The sequence below is a fragment of the Anoplolepis gracilipes genome, chromosome 8 (genome assembly GCF_047496725.1).
Source record: "Anoplolepis gracilipes chromosome 8, ASM4749672v1, whole genome shotgun sequence".
Taxonomy (NCBI): domain Eukaryota; kingdom Metazoa; phylum Arthropoda; class Insecta; order Hymenoptera; family Formicidae; genus Anoplolepis; species Anoplolepis gracilipes.
The window spans coordinates 12,433,780-12,455,698 of NC_132977.1; the positions used below are offsets into that span (position 1 = coordinate 12,433,780).

At 30.7% G+C, this 21,919-nt stretch overlaps 1 protein-coding gene across 10 annotated transcripts in view; it reads right to left on the reverse strand.

Annotated features, from left to right (window-relative positions):
- The window catches only part of Rh50 (Rhesus blood group-associated glycoprotein Rh50), a 195,227-nt gene that overhangs the window by 158,822 nt on the left and 14,486 nt on the right, over positions 1-21,919 (reverse strand). For 6 of the 10 annotated variants that reach the window (XM_072898614.1, XM_072898612.1, XM_072898613.1 and 3 more), the window contains one exon: positions 4,127-4,212. The exons of 2 other annotated variants lie outside the window; for them this stretch is intronic. In XM_072898614.1, the coding sequence (XP_072754715.1) occupies positions 4,127-4,135 (9 nt within the window). In that variant the 5' untranslated portion in view covers positions 4,136-4,212. Of the gene's footprint in view, positions 1-4,126; positions 4,213-7,990; positions 8,074-21,919 lie in introns of those variants that run through there. 2 more of the 10 variants (XM_072898608.1, XM_072898619.1) reach the window with 2 other exon arrangements.

The following is a 21,919-nucleotide window of genomic DNA, read 5'->3' on the forward strand; positions in this document are numbered from 1 at the left end:
TTAAGTTTTTTTCTGTTTTTATTTATACTCGTTTTAATATACATTTTTCAAGGACATATAACTATTGTTTAAGCTCAAGATCATTGACTTTTATGACAGTGAGTCAAACATTGAGGTCAAAGTAAAGATTATCCAATTTGTTAAAACATACAGGGTATTAAAAAAGTGTCGCATACGCTCAGTGCCATTCGATAGAGAATGAAAATCTAAGAAAAAATGTCTAATACTATTTTTCGATGGGATGAATGATTTCGCCGCAATTAATTATTGTAATCAGTCAATCAGCGCGGAATTACAAGAGGAAGCCAGGGGCGAATTGAGAAAGGCTGCGGCGCGATGGCTACCGCGCTCATGCTCTCGTTTCTCACTTCGCGCGCTTCGCCCCTGGCTTCCTCTTGTAGCTCCGCGCTGATTGACTGATTACAATAATTGCGGCGAAATTATTCATCCCATCGAAAAATAGTATGAGACATTTTTTCTTAGATTGTCATTCTCTATCGAATGGCACTGAGCGTATGCAACATTTTTTTAACACCCTGTATACATAAGACACTCCATATATGTATACATATATACATATGTATATACAGGGTGATTCAGACCACCCGTGCCAGCCGTTTTTCTCAGCAATGGAACGTCATAGGAAGTTAAGGAAAAAATTTTCATTATTAAAGGGCACCCAAAGTATTCATTGATGATAGTTTCAACTTCCGGTATAAACCGGAAGTAGGTGTTACTTGGGTCAACTTTGAAATTTCAAATGGGAACATAGGTCGAATGGGGTATCATTGGATAGAGCTTCGAAAAAGAAACAACTTTTATTAGAACTTAATTTAATTATCTCTTACAAGTTTCGAAAAAAACGTTTAATGTATAAATGTTTGCAAAATGTTCAAAATGGGCAATTGACATCGCTCACACATTACATATATACACAAACATTACACATGCACGCACGCACGCACACGTACACATACACGCATTATTTACATTACACATAATTGTACGACGTCAATGTCAACAATTAGAAAAACTAACAAAAACACGTATTATTGAAAACACCGTTCAGAGAGAGACAATCCTTTGATACAAACAGAAATTTAAGTCAAATTTATGATGATTCTTCAGTTTTGGTTTATCATCAACAAAGCAAACATGTTTTCCAATCAGGAAAGTTTTGATATGCTTATGGTGTTGGGTGAATGTCGCCAAAATTACAGAGCAGCCGAGCGTTTGTACGCAGAAAGGTACCCCAACGTATTCCTCAGTCTCGGGAAGTTTTTAGGCGTTTAGCCTTTTGGATTCAAACAACTGGTAAACTTCATCCGCAACACAATCGAAACCAGGAAATTAGGCGACCTGTGAAAGATGAAAGAGAAGCCGATGTCCTTGCTGCCGTTGCTGTGAATCCTCATGATTCAACTAGAAGGATATCAATTGATTCCGGACTGAGTCAAACGACAGTTGGAGGATTTTGAATACTAATCGCTACTATCCTTATCACTTGAACTTGCCCCAAGAACTTGGAGGATAAGATTTTCAAAATTGAATCAATTTCTGTCAATGGTTGTTGACGAAAAATCATCACTTCTATCGATCAATTCTTTGGACTGATAAAGCCACATTTAAAAGCACCGGCGAGGTCAACCTCCATAATGCCCATTATTGATCACCAGTAAACCCGCATTGGTTGCGAGAAGTAGATAATCAGCATGTGTGGACCGTCAACACCTGGTGTGGGCTAATCGGAGACCAAATCATCGGACTCTATTTTTTCGATGAGGCTCTGAACGGCACCCGATAAGCAAATTTTCTAGAAAACGTCCTGTGCCAGCTTTTGGTAGATGTCCCACTAGCAAAGCGAGTAGTGATGTGGATGCAACAAGATGGTTGTCCAGCGTATTTCTCTAGAATAGCACGACGCACAATAAATAACTTGTTTCCTGAACGGTGGATCGGCAGAAGAGGACCTGTGGCGTGGCCACCTCGATCTCCAGACTTGACCCCTATGAACTTTTTTTGGGGGGACAGATTAAAGACATTGTTTATCGACATTGTCCAACAACAAGAGACGACATGATGGAGCGAATTCGAAACATCTGTCAGTCGCTAAGCTCCGAAGAAGTTTTACAAACTACGGATAGTGTTAAATCACGTTTGCAGAAATGTGTGCATCAAAATGGCAGGCATTTTGAACATTTATAAGTTATTGCAGACATTCACATATTACGCGTTTTTTTTCGAAACTTGTAAGAGATAATTAAATTAAGTTCTAATAAAAGTTGTTTCTTTTTCGAAGCTCTATCAAATGATACCCCATTCGACCTATGTTCTCATTTGAAATTTCAAAGTTGACCCAAGTAACACCTACTTCCGGTTTATACCGGAACTATCATCAATGAATACTTTGGGTGCCCTTTAGTAATGAAAATTTTTCCCCTAACTTCCTATGACGTTCCATTGCTAAGAAAAACGGCTGGCACGGGTGGTCTGAATCACCCTGTATATATATATATATATATATATATATATATATATATATATATATATATATATATATACAGGGTGTCCCACTTTTAACTTGGACAGTAAAATATCTCGAAAACTGAGTCCAGCAGACAAAAATGTTTCAGACAAAAGTTGTATGGTTTCGAGGAGGCCATAAAATGATACCATTGATTTGACCTTGAAAAGTCATTTGAAGGTCACGTGAAGGTCACTTCAAGTTTTTTAAATGGAGCACCCTATATATTTTAACGAGATGAATCAATTGGCATAACATAATTAAAACACATAATTATGTTAAAGTAAAAATCTGAATTTGCAACTAACAGTTACACATTTTTACTTTAACATAATTATGTGTTTTCTTTACACCAATTGATTCGTCTCATTATTCTGTGTATAAAAGTATTAGAGTAAGATAATCAAAAAATGAATATTTTACGAGATATCTTGTATTTTATGTCAAAATACTGCAACTTTGAAGCCTTATAACTCAAAAAATACTTAATGAAAAATACTTTGTCATAAGTGTTTTGGAAAGCTCTCGAGATGAGCTACAAGAATATGCAAAAATATATAGGATGTTCCATTTAAAAAACTTGAAGTGACCTTCATGTGACCTTGAAATGACTTTTTAAGGTCAAACCAATGATGCCATCTAATGGCCGCTTTGAAACCATACAACTTTTGTCTGAAACATTTTTGTCTGCTGGGCTCAGTTTTCGAGATATTTTACTGTCCAAGTTAAAATGGGACACTTTGTATATATACAGGGTGTTTCATAACTAACGAGCCAACGCTCGTGAACGGATAGATTACAGTGAACTGAACAAAAAAATATTAGGTTATTTTGCGATTTTCGCAATAATTATTAAAATATTAATTAAAAACACTTAGCGAACAATATTATACATATGTACAAGATGTCCGGTAATAATCGCCCCACCTCTCTAGGGCTGATAGAGCAGGTCAAACTGAACATAAAAGTCTGTATCATTTTTCGATTTTCGCAATAATTATTAAAATATTAATTAAAAACGCTCAGCGTATGAGCGCGCATGGCATATAGTGCTCAGCATACTCTGAGCGTTTTTAATTAATAGTTCAATAATTATTGCGCTAATCGCAAAATGATACAGTACTTTTATGTTCAGTTTGACCTGCTCTAGAGAGTTGAGGCGATTATTACTGGATATCTTGTAGATATGTATAATATTGTTTGCTAAGCGTTTTTAATTAATATTTTAATAATTATTGCGAAAATCGCAAAATGACTTAATACTTTTTTGTTTAGTTCACTGTACTCTACCCACTCACGAGCGTTGGCTCATTAGTTATAAGACACCCTGTATATATATATATATATAAGTTTTGTTTTGTATTTTTACAAATTTTTTATATTTTTTTACGCGCAAACAATAATTGACGTTTTTTGCAAAAGTAAAGTTTTTTCTTTCTTTTTCTCTCTTTTTGTCAATAGATAAATATGTATGTGTAATACTTTATTTCCTTTAATGTTAAAATAGTATTATATATTATTATAATACAGAAATTTATAAATTCTATGAATTAGCAAATATTTATAAGCAATATTGACAATACATATTTATTAATACGATACCTTTCCCATTGTATATCAATAATTGTTAATTCAAGGCAAACTGTCTGTTAACTGTCACACTCAGACGATTCGGCCTCGTACATTCACTGAAAGAAAATTTCATATTTAATCGATTGCTTTCATATTAAAGATATTGTTAAGAAAAGAAACGGTAAATTTCTAGATTAAGGTTGTCACCTGCGATTTTGCTCTACATTTGCATAAGGCTTTCTTTCGACTTAAAATGGAAAGTTATGATGATTTAAAGCGGAACAAACAACGTCTTATTCTTGAAAAAAAATCATTAATTGACATTTTATGGCAAATATTCACATAAGGTCAGCCCTTTCAGAAGTCAATGACCTTGACATATATTGTTAAGGTCACTGTCCTGAGTAACGTTCAAAAGGTTTTAGTCATCGCTCGTTGTTTGTTAGAAAGTTATAAACAAAAAAATGTTTCATTTCGAAATCCCAGAATTATTGTATTTGTTACTTTGTCTTGATATATATTTTCATAATACACACACACACACACACACACACACACGCACACGCACGCACGCACGCACGCACGCACGCACGCACGCACGCACGCACGCACGCACGCACGCACGCACGCACGCACGCACGCACGCACGCACGCACACGCACACGCACACACACGCACACGGCCTTCGTTTCCCCCTCCCGCACCCATCTCGTCCACCTCGCTTCGCATGTACGTTGCAAGCAAAGTAAAGTTCACATGTGTTGCAACTTTCGATGCGAAGCGACGTGATGGGTGCGGGAGGGGAGGCCGAAGGCCCTCCTTGTACTCCCCCCCGTGTGTGTGTGTATGTGTATGTTATAAAAGTATTGAAAATATAGTAGTAGTAGTATATTATGGCGGCTGGGGACTAGTCCTTGCTGTTATCACCTAGCTCTCTATTAGTGCCATTGTGACCCCCGTTATTTGAGAGTGTCAGTAATTTGAGTCCCAGCATTTTCTGCCAGGTTTTGTGGATCATTGACACCCCCACTATTTTGCAAAAACCCTTTCCGTTCCCTCTAGCATATGACCGCAGAGAGCGTCTTATTTGCAGTCATCGGGACCTACTGTAATGCCGGTTCCGAATGGCCTAGATAGAGGGAGTTCTTTTTTGCGGCAAGATACTCTCGGTGGTTTTGCCATTGCCTTCCGAGAGGTGGCGATCAAATAACATCGAATAAAAATTCGATGGTTCTATTCGGATTTGAACCCCAGATCTTAGGCATAATGAGCAGACGCTCAACTCACTGCGCCAGAACCGCACACATTGAAAATATATATCATTAATAAAAATTAATATCAAGTTGTTTATTCAACAGAAAATCGCATGTTAAATAAATAAATTTTTTCAAGAATAAGACGTTGTTTGCTCCACTTTAAATCGTCAGAACTTTCCATTTTAAGTCGAAAGAAAGCCCTATGCAAATGTAAAGCGAAATCGCAAGTGACAACCTTAATCTAGAAATTTACCGAAAACATTCTTGAAACTAGTTACTTTACTAATTGAATTTTGCAAACAACGTATATACACATACGTAACTAACCATTTAATATAGATGCATTTTCGATATCATGATTTCACTAAAGATATTTATGTGAAAATATAGAAAAAAAATCACATCTCACTGATTTTATCGTTTTTCTTACAATTAACATATTAGCTAGACTATGGATGCTAGGCTAGGACCACATCCTACAAAACTTTTCTAAGAAATATAAATATCCTTATTATTTCCTGAAGAACGGTCAACATTCTTTGGAGTGGGCGAATAACGCTGACCTCCCTTCAATTATTTTATATTTAAACTAAAATGTTTTTAGAACACTAATATAATGTCAAAATTGATAAATAATGTAATAAAATTACAATTTGGAACATATACATAAATTTTTGCATATTTATATAAATCTTTGAAAAAATAGATTTTTTTAAAATTCAACAATTGTTATATTAACTTGATTTTGTTATTTTAAGTCAATTTTGATTATATTTATATTTATCAATTTAAAAATAGCATTTTAAGTTTTTCAAATTGCAAAATAGAACTGTTTTTATATTTTATCATGTTATAGATAGAATATATATTATAGATATGGATAAGTTCTCTTGCAATTAGGCCCACACGCGCGTACACGCACACATAATTATACATATATGTTATCATTTACAGTGATGATCACATGCAGCGTCTAAAAAACTATGGGAAATAATTCTCTTATTTGTAATTGTTTTATTGTTAAACTGTATTATTAAATTTCAATAATGGCTGAGCCAATGGAGTTCTTAATATTCTAAATTAGTAACTTGGATCTATTTTATATGTATAACAAAAGTCTATTTATTTTTGCTTTTACAATTGGCCCATAAGCTAAAATATTAAAGTCCTTAAATAAAGATTTTTTTCAAATTTTTAAAAAGTTTTCAAGAAACTTTATTATCATTGATGTGATTGGCTTTCTAGCATTATTTCTTTATTCAGATTGTGCTAGTACTGTTATAATTTTCAATATAATATTGCATTAGCAGTGTTTATAACTGATTATGACAGTCTTAAATATAGTATAAAAAAAGTTTAGTGTGTGTACAGAATATACACGCATACTCGCGCTTGCACATGAACGCACAACCATATACATTACGCACACATGCATGCACGTGAACACATATACGTACGTACGTTAATATGTATGTATGTATGAATTTTTAAAAAATTTTTATAAACTAAAAAAATATATAAATATGGGAATAGAGAAAAAATCATTTTTGTTTTTATTTTTCAAATTCGTTTTAATCGTTTATTGTTTTGATCGCTCATTGTCTCTCTTCTAAAATTTACCAACCGTCCCTTTTCCGAACGATACAGAAAATTATGTATGTGTTAAGTAATTATCCTAAAAAATGTCAAGGTTTCGTATATTTGTGTTGCATTTTTTTTCAAGTTTTATATAGAACGAGATATTATTCACCCTTTGCTTCATTATTTTTACGATATTAAACTTTTACTGGCTCTTTCAATCGACATATTTCATGACGCGATACGATGATAAAATTTGAAATTTTAGTTGATAGATCTGTAGTTTTAAAGCAATACCACTCTTTGAGTTGACACTCACAAAAGTTAAAAAATTTCGAGTTATTTAATGCAATATATGCATCACACACACACACACACACACACACACGCACACACACACACACACACACACACACACACACACACACACACACACACACACACACACACACACACACACACACACACACACACACACACACACATACACACACACACACACATCTACACGTACGCACGCACGCATGCATGCACAAGCGCACATTCACACATAATATATGTATATGTTTTATCCTATCATGCTTTTAACAAATATTTTGTTTAAAAATATAAGTTTTGTAAGTGCTACAATCTGTATACTTACATATTTATTGCACAATTTTTTACATTTTTAAATAATACAATATTTTTGGTACTACAATTTTGTAGAATAAACAAATTTGAAAGAAAACAATAAATAATAAAATAATTTAATTATATAAATAATTAAATAGTCTAATAATAAAATTTTTTTATATTTGCAATACATTTTGTTATAAATGTGTAAAGTTGGTTTTTTTTATTTTTTTTGAAAAAATAATTTTTAATGTAATTATTAATATTATTAACGTAATGCGAAATATTTCTATTAACAAACTATTATTGCACTTATAATTTTCAATATGAAAATTTCTATTTTTCACTATTCATTAATAAATAATTCACTATTGCACTGAACAGTTTATATACAATTAATTATAACAGTGTTATATATAAGCATAAAAATTTTTTAAGTTATTACCCAGTCACAAATTCTGTTTTCACTCTTAGCGAGGTTCTCTGACAACTGTCGACATGGGAGGTATCGTTTATCAAACTGTTGCAAATATCGTTCCGCGCCATTTAAGCTTCATTTAAGCTAATTCTAGTACTGAGGGTCATCTGGGATCATCATACTTGTTTTTCCGAACTTCAATCAAGAGGAAATTAGCAACTTGTCATCTTTACATAATTTCTTTGTTATTTTTTTGAAATAAGAAATATAAGAAACTGTAATTTACACATTGTATCGGAAAAAAAACCGAATTTAAAAAAAAATTTTAATTTTAGAAGTCGTTTCATTAAAATACGAAATAGATGTTATTTCCCAGGCAACGTGAGACTAATATGTGTTGTTATAAAAATTTTGATGCATTTTTTTACTCTTTATATGTATCTAATATATGTATATATTCCAGAAAATAGAATAATGTTGAGATGAATTTAAAAATATTTTCTATTACAATAATTTATTATAATATATTATTTAAAATTCACTAGAAAAATAACAATTATGAAAACTATCAAAATTCTCAATTTTATGAAACTAATTTATGAAGCTTGGACTGTGATGCGCGAGTGGAAGACACATTAATCAATTTCTAAATTTTTTACTCTGAATGTGAATTCACAAGTATCTAGAAAGTTTTCTGAATTATTGTGAACTATTGATACATATCAGAAAATTCTGAATTTATTTTTGTCTAAAATATTAAAATTTATTTTATAATTATATTTTACAATTATATATTTAAAAATTATATGACAATTCGTTTAAACATTTTTAAGATTTCTTAGGATGTCAGGATTTCTGTTTATTATTTGATAATAAATATTGTAATATTCAATAATATATATAAATGTGTGTGCGTGCGTGCGTGTTAATATTAACTTATACTTCATGAATCACTTTGTTTGACATTTATTAAGTATAGAAGATGCATTCATAAATAATACACACTATAAATTATGTACGTTTTCCTTTTGTTTCTATGATACACAACTTTAAAATATTACAAAATAAAATTTTTAGAGAAAAAGATTTAGTGACTTTAAACTTGATTTATATGTTCTTAAGATTATGATTCATAGTAACTTTTAAAAAGTTTTCAACATCATTAAATTAAATATTTAATGATGTTGAAATAATGATAAATAATAATGTAATGCGTAATGATAAATAATAGCGTATTTATCATTACGCTATTATTAAGCTTTATTTACTTAACATTTACTTATTTTTCATTTTAAATTAATTAAGTTGAGGGTTAGTTTAGAATTTTTTCAAAGAGAATCAACAGAGAAAGAGCGTAGTTCCTTTCTCGCCCACGTATTTACTTTATAAAAAAAGCAAAACAATAAAATATATATATACATAAATTAGCAATTTTTCGCAATAAAAAAGTTTTAAAATAAATTCAATTTATTTGCATATTTAAATTTTAAATAAATACTTAAGAAAATTACATCATACTCTCCTTTTTCTTCTGCTGTTGTTTACATAGGACACAGCGTTCTAACAAACAATTGTGGGATAAAGTTGTAACATAAGTGCCACGCAGACATTTCGCCACATATAACACAATGTTGAACTAAATAATTAATAAGTTCATTTTTATTTTCAGTAATGACAGAAATTCGTAAAATTGCATTAGACTTATTTTGAAGTTTTTAACAAAACTAAACAGTAAGCTTAAAATGTACTGACAGTAACACAATGATAAGAAAATGTAAATACAAAAAAATCTAAAGTACACAACTAATTTCTTTTATATCATATTTTATATATTAATATTTACATCATATTTACTTATATCATGATTTCATTATATTAATAATAACAAATGATATTAAGTACGAAAATTGTAATATTGTAAAATCGCATTTCTCGAGAACGAAAAGAAAGCGCCATATAATTGAAAATATTACTTAAGAAATACATCTTCTATAATATACCTATGTTAAAAGAAAAGTGGTGTATGATGTATAAGTTAATTCCAACGTTTATAATTTTTTTATAAGATATACATTCAAAAGTTTGTGAATGTTTGACATTGTTTAAAACTTTTGAGTACTTTAAAATTTTAATATATTTTATGATATACATATTTTACAAAACTATAACAGTAGAATACATTCTACTTTATGTACAAAGGTACATATTACCTGTATCTAAATATAACTTGACGCATTTGATAACTGTAATTGAAAATTGTAACTGCATATTATGTGGTTACAAATTAAAAATATATAATAACAGAAGTTAGAATATCATTGAATGAGCGCATGGATTTTCTGACGAACTTATAAATATTAAAAGATAATTGAATAGCAACTTTTGTAGAAATATAAGAGTCTAATAAAAATATATATAATTCTTATTGTTAGAAGCTGACTAAAATCTGCGCACAAAAAATAATATCTTTTGTTCTGTTGCTTACAAAAAATAAATATATTTAATCTTCAAAGGAACGATTTAGATAAATTTCAGATATGTTATAGTACAGGTAAAAATAAAAGACACATTTTTTTTATAAGTATTCAATTTTACTTTAAAAAAGTTTAAAAAATTAAAACACTCACTTTTTGACAAATTTGACATTCTATTTCATTTAGCTATTTTGAACATATCTTATTATCTCAAAAGTAAAAAACAAGTTTCTAAGTTTTTTTTACATTTACTGTACATAATAATGCATTTAAATTGTCAAAAATCTTATATTTTTAAAATAATTTTTTTTCAATTTTAAAAAATTTCAAAATTTTTCTAATATCAAAAATTAAAGAGTATATAACGCAAAATTCAATCATGTATAAATTTGCTTTCAATAATAAAATTGTTTCAATAATAAAGTTGTTTTCGAAAATACATTTTTTAGACATAAACTATATTTCTATACCACTCTACATATGCGTCATCTAACACATTTTTATAAATAAAGCTAATTTCTTGGAGGAAAACGATAGCAAAGGCTAAATAGCCTTAACGATATATCAAAAATTAATGGATAAAATAATATTATGTAATAAATAAATAAATGTATTGATTCAACTGCACAATCTAACAATATTATTTGCGTCAGTATTGACGCAATATTAAACATAATTTTATTTGTCATTGTCTGCATCACATAAAAGCTATTTAGATATTATGCAATACTCTTTACACATTGTGTCTATTTAAATCAGTTAAACTAAATCACTTAACTATTAATAATAATTTCTTTTATTATAGCATTCAAGATGTCATTGTTTATTATAATGCATAAATGTTATCATTTATTTTAGTACACAGTACAATAAATACAATAAGTATTATTCCCACGTCAGTAATTATTTTTGTAAACTGTTTGAATAACCTTCGCATCTCAATATTGATCTTTATGTAAATAAATCAATGATCTTATTGTTAGATTAAAGCAGCAGTCATGTGTTCTTGAGAAATTATGATTCATTTTTAAATGTGTTAATTATATTAAAATATAATTTTTACAAAATTACTTTTTCAAAAAAAATAAAAAAAGGCACTTACAAAGGAGTCTACACACATTCCTTCAAAATTATTATTCAAAAAATGTTGGTTTAATGAATCAAAAAAGTTACTATATAAGCGTGATTTTATTGTTAATAAATCTATTTTTCCTACAAAAAATTCTAAGATTGGTAAAAATCCTGAATAGGGGACTCAGCTGTAATGACCTTGACGTTGACATATGTTTTCACGGGCATGAGCCTGAGTAACATGCAAAAAGTTTTAATCGAGCTCATTGTTTATTAAAGGGTGATGACATTGAGAACATATGTCAAGGTCAAGGTTATTGGAGCTGAGTCTTCTATTCGGGATTTTTATCCTAATATTAAAGAAAAGGTAAATGTTTACCTTTATACAGTCAGCGTCAAATAAGTTCTGCTTTATGTGAATGTTATTTTTGACCTTTAAGAAGGTCAAGAATATAAACATTTTCCGTCGCTCGTTATTTACTAAAAAGTTATAAAAATTTTTTTAAATTGACGTTTTTTGCAATTATTTTATCAAATACTGAAAATTTAAAAAAATATTTCAAATAAAAGTTGTAGGTCTCTTCAAAATACACATTTTATATCCTTTTCATTTTTATTATACAAGTGATAGTTTTCGAGAAAAACAACGATAAAGATTCTAAACCTTATACAATATTAATTATAACATAATATATAATATAGTCCCACTGTATCCGCGCATACACTTTCCTATTCACACAACAAATGGGTTGGGTTAAGTTATTTTTTTGGAAGTAGAGCCCCCCGTAGGGGGGCGGAACTCACTATGCCCGCGCATAGACTTTCTATGCGTGAAAAGTGTATGCGTGGATGTTTGCAGTGGGTTCCGCCCCCTTGCGGGGGGTTCCACTTCCAAAAAAAATAACCTAACCCAACCCATTTGTTGTATGGGTAGGAAAGTATACGTGTAGAAAGTGTATGCGCGGATACAGTGGGTTCCTCCCCTCTACGGAGACTCCACTTCCAAAAAAATAACCTAACCCAACCCATTTATTGTGTGGGTAGGAAAGTGTATGCGCGGATATAGTAGGACTATATTATGTTATAATTAATATTGTATTGTACCACTTCAAAAATTCCGAATAATTCATTAAACTTCTTTTGTTTATAACTTTTTAATAAATAACGAGCGACGGAAAATGTCTATATTCTTGACCTTCTTAGAGGTCAAGAATAATATTCAGATAAGAACTCACTTGGCGCTAACTGTGTAAAGGTAAACATTTGCCATGTATTGTTATTTAACATAATTACTCAAATAAACACTTGTATGTGCTAAACAATATTTATTATTATTTAAAATACAAAAGAAAGACTCTTAGGTTCTCACATACCGTCGGCAGCCTATCTAATACGTCGCTAGCGCCAGTTGCGCATGTGCCGTTTATACAACATCTTCTCTTTTCTTTTTTTTTAAGTTGTGTAGTACAATAAACGGTAAAACTACTACTTAGGAAAGGCTGCTCCAACAACCTTGATCTTGACATATGTTGTCAATGTCATCACCCTGAGTAACCTTCAAAAGATTTTAGCCGTCGCTCGTTATTGTTAATAAGTTATAAACAAAAAAGTTTTATAAATAGAACATAATTTTTCACATCATGTATGTTTGATGAAGTGTACTTTTAATGGATCTATTTATTTAAATGAGTGCGTGGGCCCTCTTGAACCCTACTTCACAAAAAACTAACTCAATCCAACCTGTGTTAAGGCATGATATAGATTTTGCTTTGTAACAGGCCGCCCCTCCCACGCCCATACATTTAATGTGTCACATTTAAATAAATAGATCCATTAAAAGTACGTTATTAAATATACATGATGTAAAAAAATTATGAAAGAAAAGGAAAAGAACGTAAAAAATAATCGTTTTATTGACATTTTAATTTATATTTACTTGATTTAATGGATATATTAAACTTATGATTTTAAAGAAACTATCGATGCGTTTATCATAATTATATGTTCTCTTAAATGAAAATTCGGCAAGATAATTTATAAAATAATAATCCATAAAAAATTTTATAAAGAATTAAAATTGTGTGTCATATTAAGAAATTCGTGTAAACGCATGAAAACGCGTTGAAAATTCAGAAAATCGATAATATTCCAACCATATAATATAAAAATCTATGGCACATTAACTCTTTGATTCATATCATATTTGATTGCAGAAATCAAAACAAAATAACGAGCTTTACTATATGTTAGATATATATTATATTTCTGTATAGCAGATCATATATTTACTTCTCAAATGTACACGGTGCCGAAAAACTAGTCTTTTGAAATGAAACTTTTTTTGTTTATAACAAATAACGAGCGATGGCTAAAACTTTTTGAAAGTTACTCAGGGTGATGACCTTGACAACATATGTCAAGGTCATTGGAGCAGCCTCCCCTAAACAGGAGTTTTACTCAATAAATTTATGATCATAAATTTGACATAGTAAAATAAAAGAAAATTTTGCGCATAAAACTAAAAGAAAACTCAAATAAAATTACCTAAAAAGAAATTTTTTTTAATCAGTTTTACTGTTACTAAAACTAAATAAAGCGCTCTGACAAATGTAACATTACATAACGTAATCCTTTAATTCAGGTGGAGTTTTAATAGTTCGTCCATTGCGAGTAAACCTTATTGTTTGTTGTTCCTTATTTACATTTTTTGGTACTGAGGAATCTTCATATTTATCATTTGTATCATGTTTTTTACCGTGACCATTATTCTCATTATTTTCACCAAAATCAATCATCTACTTTAAACTTTGTTTTTGTTTTCTTTAAATGACTCGAATTTCTTCTAATAATGTTACTATTAGTATTAGTAATAATATAAGATTGTAGAGTGTTATGTTTAAAAAGTATCTTAGCCAGTTTCCACGTTTTTCCTGACTTTACTAACACATTATTTTTCTCTCGAAACTATCTACGTTTTTTCGCATGGATATCATGAGAGTTTTTTGCTTGTTTTTGTTTTTTAGTCAACTTTTTGTGTATATATTTTTGCGTATATTTGGTTGTAATAATTTGGTATGTATCGGAATTTTAGTTTTGACACACCTGTTGAACATAATTTGTACAGGTGACACATTTAATCCTGGTATTAGCTTATTTCGATATTCTAAAAAGCTATTTTCATATCTATTTTTTCTTGCTTGCTTTTTTCTAATAATTTCTTAGCTGTTTGTACTACACGTTCAGCCGAACCATTACTTCGTAGATAATTTGTTGAGCTAGTTGCTATTTTGAAATGCTATTTATTTGCAAGTTCCTTACATTCGTATGAATTATAAGGTTGATTATCACATATAAGTATATTGGGTATTCCATGTATAGCAAATACAGCAGTTTTCATTTTGTCAATAATTTCTGTTCTAGTTTTATTTTTTAATTTTATAATCTCTAGCCATTTAGAATAGTAATTCTGTACTATTACCAAATAATTTTCTCCTCTAAATTGTAAAATATTGCTAGCTATTTTTTCAAAAGGAAATTTTGGTATCTCATGATTTATTAGCAGTTTTTTGATATTTGAGTTACTATACTTTCACTTATTGCAAATTTAGATATCACTTCTTCTATATCTTTGCTCATATCTAGTCAATATATTACTTGATTTGCTCGAGTTTTAGTTTTAGTTATACTAAAATATGATTCATGCAGTAACTGTAAAATATATTTTACAAACTCTATTGAAATTATTAATTTAAAATTAAGATATATTAAATCGTCTTCTACTGTGATTTAATCTTGTAAATTAAAATAATGTTTAATTCTATCATCTACATCTTTTTTATTTTAGGTCATCTATTAAAATGATAATACTTGAATTTTAATAATGTTGGATCAGCAATAGTTGCTTTTTCAAGTTCTCGTTTTTTAGAAACTACAATATTAAGACCCGTCAATAGAGTATACTATTCCTCGTAACCAAGTATCATCCGTGTTTGTCTCATTTATAAATAACCTTGATACTAAATCTGCAATATGCATTTCTTTTCCTGGTTTGAACGATATATCTATTTGATATTTCAGTAATTTAATTCTCATTCTTTGCAAACGAGTGAAAAGAATTTCTGAAATCTTTTTGTTAATTATTCTAATTAGCAGTTTATGATCAGTGATTACATACATTTTTTTGCTATAAATATAATTATGAAATTTCTGTGTAGCAAATACAATACTTAATAACTCTTTCTCAATTTAAACCATATTTTCTTCACTTTTAGTAAGACTATTAGACACAAAACTAACTATGGTTTTCCATTTTGTAACAAGCAGCAATCTAATCCATTTTGTGACACATCTGCCTGTATTATAATTTCTTCTTTTATATCAAAATTTGCCAATACGGGCGCATTTGTTATTTCCTGTTTTAGCTTATTAAACAATTTTCATGTACCGGTAACCATTGAAATTGTACATTTTTCTTGAACAGTTCTCTAAGTGGCGCTATTTTTTCCGATAAATTCGATATAAAATTCGCAAATAATTAATCATGTCTATTATACTTTGTAACTTTGTGATATTTGTTGGACTTTCTATAGCTAATATCGCTCGGACTCTTTCCGGATCTATTGCAATTCCTTCAACACTAAAAATATGACCTAAGTACTTCACTGAGTTGACTTTATATTGAACTTTATTTTTATTAAACTTAACACCAATTTTCCTGGCACGATCAATAACTTTTTTAACTATTATATCATGATCTTTTTCTGTATCTGATACAATTAATAAATCATCAAAATATACCATTACACCTTTTATATCACTATTTTCGACATTTATTTTTTGAAAATATTCAGACGCCATATTTAATCCAAAAGATAATCTATTAAATTTATAACAACCAAACGGCGTCGAAAGTACATAACTCAATCGACTTATCATCTAACTTAACATGCCAAAATCCATCTTTTAAATCTAGTACTGTAAAATAATGTTTATTATTTATTATTCAACTTTTCTGTGAACTCATCGATTGTTAGTATTAGCACATCCGAGTACAGATATGACAATTAAGACATAAGCAAATGGTAATCAAGTAGTTTCTTCTCTATAATACATATCAAGATTAAAATAATCGGAAAAGTGTCCATTAATGTAAATAATTACTATAAACTATATATAAATTTTATGGCATTGTATTTTATAATAAAACTGCAAAAAGTTATACTTGACCGATTTTGTCGTTACTTATTGTTAGATAGAATCAAGTAGGGGAATTAGCATTGATTTAGGAGATATAACAAATTAAACTTTACAAACACGTAACTGTCAACTTGGCAATGAGAGCCATGCGCGGATATTAATGCGTAAATTTCTTTTAGAAATTAATTCTTTGGCGAAAATTGAACCGTGTACAGGGTACATATTTTACTTGATGTATTTTACCAAGAAATAGATTCTCATTTTTGAAAATTGTATGACCCCTCTTTACCCCCCTAAAAAGAATCGATATCTGAAACTGACAAAACACTTGAAAATTTAAACTCTAGGTTTCTTTTGGAAGAAATGAGGAATCGCGGAGATGAAGAAAAAGGAAATGTGGTTGCGTTTAAATCTACGGAATGGAGATGCAACATATGCAAAGAAGAAAGACACCTCTCAAAGACATACAGAAAAAAGCGAAAAAAATCGTTTAATAGAGAAAAACGTTGTTTTCCTGTTGTTAACCTGCAACAAAATGCGTCATTTTGTGCGAGACTGTTTAAAATCAGAAAGAACCAAAGAAAAAACTTATTTTGTAAAATCTGTAAAAAGAATAATCATGCGGAGAAGGACTGTTATTTTTGCAGTCGGGAGACGAAGCAACGGCAAAACAGTACGGAAAAAAGTGTCCTTTTTGACACAAACATCGAACAGTACGAGATGGGTCGTGGACTCTGGAACCACATGGTAAATAGCAGAAAATACCTGAGTAGTATAAAACCAATAAACTCGGAGATTGGAGTGGCGAAGAAAAATGAAACGATGACTGCAAAAAATATTAGCTCGGTGTTTTCCGAAAAATGTGTGTTGAAGAAGGTTATGTATGTGCCGGATTTGAGTGTCAACTTGTTGTCGGTAAATGCGATAACAGAAAATGAAGGCGAAGTAACATTCACGAAAAATAAGGTAGTTGTAAAATGTAAAAATAAAGAAATTCTTTTAAGTAACAAACAAAGAAATGAACTTTATGATCTACAGCCAGATGCGGAGAATAAATCACTTATGACAGGAAGAAATGATCTGATAGAACAGTGGCATAAAAAACTTGGACATCTGAGTTTTGATGGGATAAAAAATTGCTCGGAGTTTCAGATGGTATGAATATTAAGAAAAGAGACTTGATGAAAATGGAAAATTGTGTGAAATATGTATGAAGGTGAAATAGTGCAGATTGCTATTCGATCGGAAAAGTAAATCCAAGCGACCATTAGACTTGATTCATACGGACTTGTGCGGACCGATCGACCCTTCGACGTGGAATAACAAAAGATATATGCTCACATTAATTGATGATTACACTCATTTTACAGTGGTGTATCTGAGAAGGAATAAACACGAAGTGGCAGAAACTGTAAAAGAATACGCACAGCGAGTGGAAGCGAAATGGAATTACAAAATATCGAGGATCAAAAGTGACAATGGACGTGAATACGTAAATAGTAACCTAATACATTGGGCCAAAGCAAAAGGAAATTAATTACACTGTACTTTATTCACCACAAATGAACGGAACAGCGGAACGAATGAATCGAACCTTGATGGAAAAAGCCAGAGTTGGCACTGTTGGCAGAATCCAAAATGAAGAAAAAGATGTAGGGAGAAGCAGTTCTTACCGCAATCTGTTTGTTGAACAGAAGTCCAACGAAAGTGCTGTCTGTAACACCTTACGAAATGTGGAATAAAGAAAAACCGAATTTAAAAAATTTGAAACTGTTTGGCTGTGTGGCATACGCAAAAATTTTAGATTGCCTGTAGAAACTGGATGATCGAAGTCAAAAACCGAAATTTGTAAGCTATGCTCCATAAGGATACAGACTGTGGGATGCTGAAAAACGGAAAATAATAATATCTAGAGACGTGAGATTTGAAAATGAAATAAGACACGAGGAAAAATGTGAGAAAAACCAATCAAAATGCATTGGTGTGGAAAGTGAAGAGGAAGAAGACGAGTATGAAGAGGAAAATTGAAGAGAAGAAGAAAGTGAACAAGAAACGGAAGGAGAAATGGAAGATCTGATGGACGATGAAACAGATGTAGAAGAAAGTATAGATTACGAAGATGCAGAAGAACAAGAAGAAAATTAACCAGAGCAAGTTAGAAGATCAGATAGAGAAGAAAACCTCCGAAAAGATATAATGATTACGTCATGATGTTAACTTATCAGCAAGCAACCACAGGGCCAGACAAAGAAAAATGGAAACGAGCGATACAACAAGAAAAGGACTCCCTGGAGAAAAATAATACTTGGGAAGTTGTGGATACAACGGAAGCAGAAGAAAAAAGGATTTTGAGCAGCAGATGGATTTTCAAGAAAAAGGAAAGTAGACAAAACAAAGCGAGAACTAGTAGTTAAAGGCTAAGAGCAGAACTACGGGGTGGACTTTGAAGAAGTATTCAGTCCAGTTGTTAACAGTTGTTCGCTGAGATTGTTGCTTAGCAATGAAAAAAAATTATCGGATAATGATATTCGACGTGAAAACGGCCTTCTTGTATGGGGAATTGGGAGAAGACATATACATGCAATCACTTCAAGGCTATAATTATGAAAAAAGCTCTGTAAATTAAAGAAAGCATTGAAACAAGTTCCAATAAAATGGAATCAAAGTTCACGAACACTCTAAAAGAAAAAGAACTTAAACCATTAAAAAATGAACAATTCAAAAACAAGAAAGGAACTTTAATTTGGGAATATATGTAGACGACGCGATATTGCTTAGACACGATAGAGAGGAAATGGACGGACTGGTGAAGAATCTCAGTGATCTCTACGAAATAACAATTGATAGATATCCAAAATCGTTTCTGGGAATTCAAATCGAACAAGAAAAAGAAAACTGAAACTGAAACAGAAAACATATAAGAAATCTTTTGAAGAAAAACATGGATAAATCTAAGCCGTTTTATCTAAATCAGTACACCGTTGTGCAAAACAGAAGAGATGAAAACAAAAATGAAATCAAATTTCCCATACAGAGTAAGTAATAGGAAGTTTGCTGTAATTGACGACAAAGACGCGTCCTGATCTTGCGCAGACTGTAGGATTTACAAGCAAGTATGTGAGTAATTCTACAAATGAAAGAGTAATAGATGTAAAACGAATTCTTAGATATCTAAATGGAACTCAAGACAAGGGTATATGTTTTTCCGAGGCACATGGGGAGAACGAGATACAAGCCTATTGCAATACCGACTATGCTGGGGATCCACAGACGAGGAAAAGTACTACTGGTTAATGTAATCTTCTACTCTGGCGGACCAGTTAGTTCTTGAAAACAACCCATCGTGGCCGCATCGACCACCGAAGCGGAGTATATAGCGGCTGCGGACTGTTGTAAAGAACTCTTGTATATAAAATCATTGTTAAAAGAACTACTCGGTGAATCAGTGTCTGCGCGATTAAATATTGATAATCAAAACGCGATTAAGTTGATAAAAAACGATGTAGTAAATCGGAGATCGAAACACATTGACGTTAAATACCGTTTTGTACACGAAAAAGTGAAATAGAAAATTATTGAGATAAAATATTGCCCGACTGACAAATAATTAGCAGACTTATTTACCAAACCGTTGAATAAAAATTAATTTGGTCTATGTAGAGATATTTTAGTGAACTAGGATTAAGAGGCAGCGTCAAGAATAAATTAATTTAGTATTGAACAAAACAAAGAGAAAGTAAATTTATTTTGGGTTTTGAAATGTTTTGTTCTGCTTCGATAGTTTGTACTGTTAAAAAATTGTTATTGTATTAAAGCAAGATGTTAAAATTAAGAGATGGTGTTAAAAAGTAATTTTAAAATGTAACGCGCGAGCGGATTTATTGTGCGCGCATGCTACGGATGCGAAGGCGCATCTCTGGAGCGCACAGAGCATGTTGGAGAAGATTTCCGGGAAAAGAATCTCGTAGTCGCTTTGAGAGAATGGGTGCAGATTCGTCTTCTCTGACAATGAGTAAAAACTTTGGAATCTTTGTGTGCAGCGAGTTCACTAAGTTTGTAATTCTGACGCCAAATCTTTTGTAATGTTAAGTCAATTTTTTGTTACTGTTATTCCTGTGTTCAGAAATACACGAGTTTTGATGTGAAGTTAGACTTCTTATTCGCGTGCTCGTTTGTCCGTCACGCGGCACTCCGAACTGACACAATTTCAACAATTATTTTGTTTATTTTTGTTCATATAACTATTGTTTAAACAATTGTCGCTGTCTTTTTTTCGTGAAGCAATAAATATTATTCAGGAGTGTGAACTTAAGAATATATGTCAAAATCAGAGTTGTCCTGAGGTGCTCTTCTAATACGGAATAATTAGCCTTGATTCTTGTGGAGAATTATTCAGCACAACTTACAATATTTAACAATAAGCAGAGATGTGCATTTCCCAAATAGATACATTTAAAATGGAAATACAAAATGTAAAATGCCTTATTTGTATTTAAAATATATTATTTTAAAACCTATTTTACATTTCGATTTAAATAGGTTTTATTATCCATTTTCTATTTCAAATGCATTTTTTTATAAACATTACTACTAAATTACTAAAAATTTAATCAACGTGGCGTTTTCTTAGCGTTCATTGGCTACCGCGTCGCGTTTTGCCGCGTGCATTTCCTATGGGCAAGAGGCCTAAAGCTGATATTGCAGGATAAATTTTTCTAACGTGTCGATTGGCTGTAGGGAAGAAAATTCTTGAGTCTCTAGAAATTTTCTATTCTACAACCAATCGATATGCTTGAAAAATTTATTGTACGACTAGTACGATGTAATACCAGTCTAATATAATTTGACGCCGTACATACATATCGTATAATTTGTGTGAGTAGTTACGAAACGAGCATTTTCTGTGCGAAGTTTTGATATTTTGACTTTTCATACATATATAAATGATAAAAAATTTAAGTATTATGTAATTTATATATTATTCTTTTTGTATATATTGTACGGAATAGGATAAGATTAGGTTAAATTAATTTCTAGTTTAAATAATATCCAAATCCTTTTCGAACATTTATAATTATTTTCTATATAAATTTACTTCCTACGTATTAATAATTCAAATTAATTTGTCTACGTAGTAGTTTTATAAATTTTATATATAAATATATATAATTTAATTACATATATTTGTAGGATTAAAAATGCATTATTTAACATA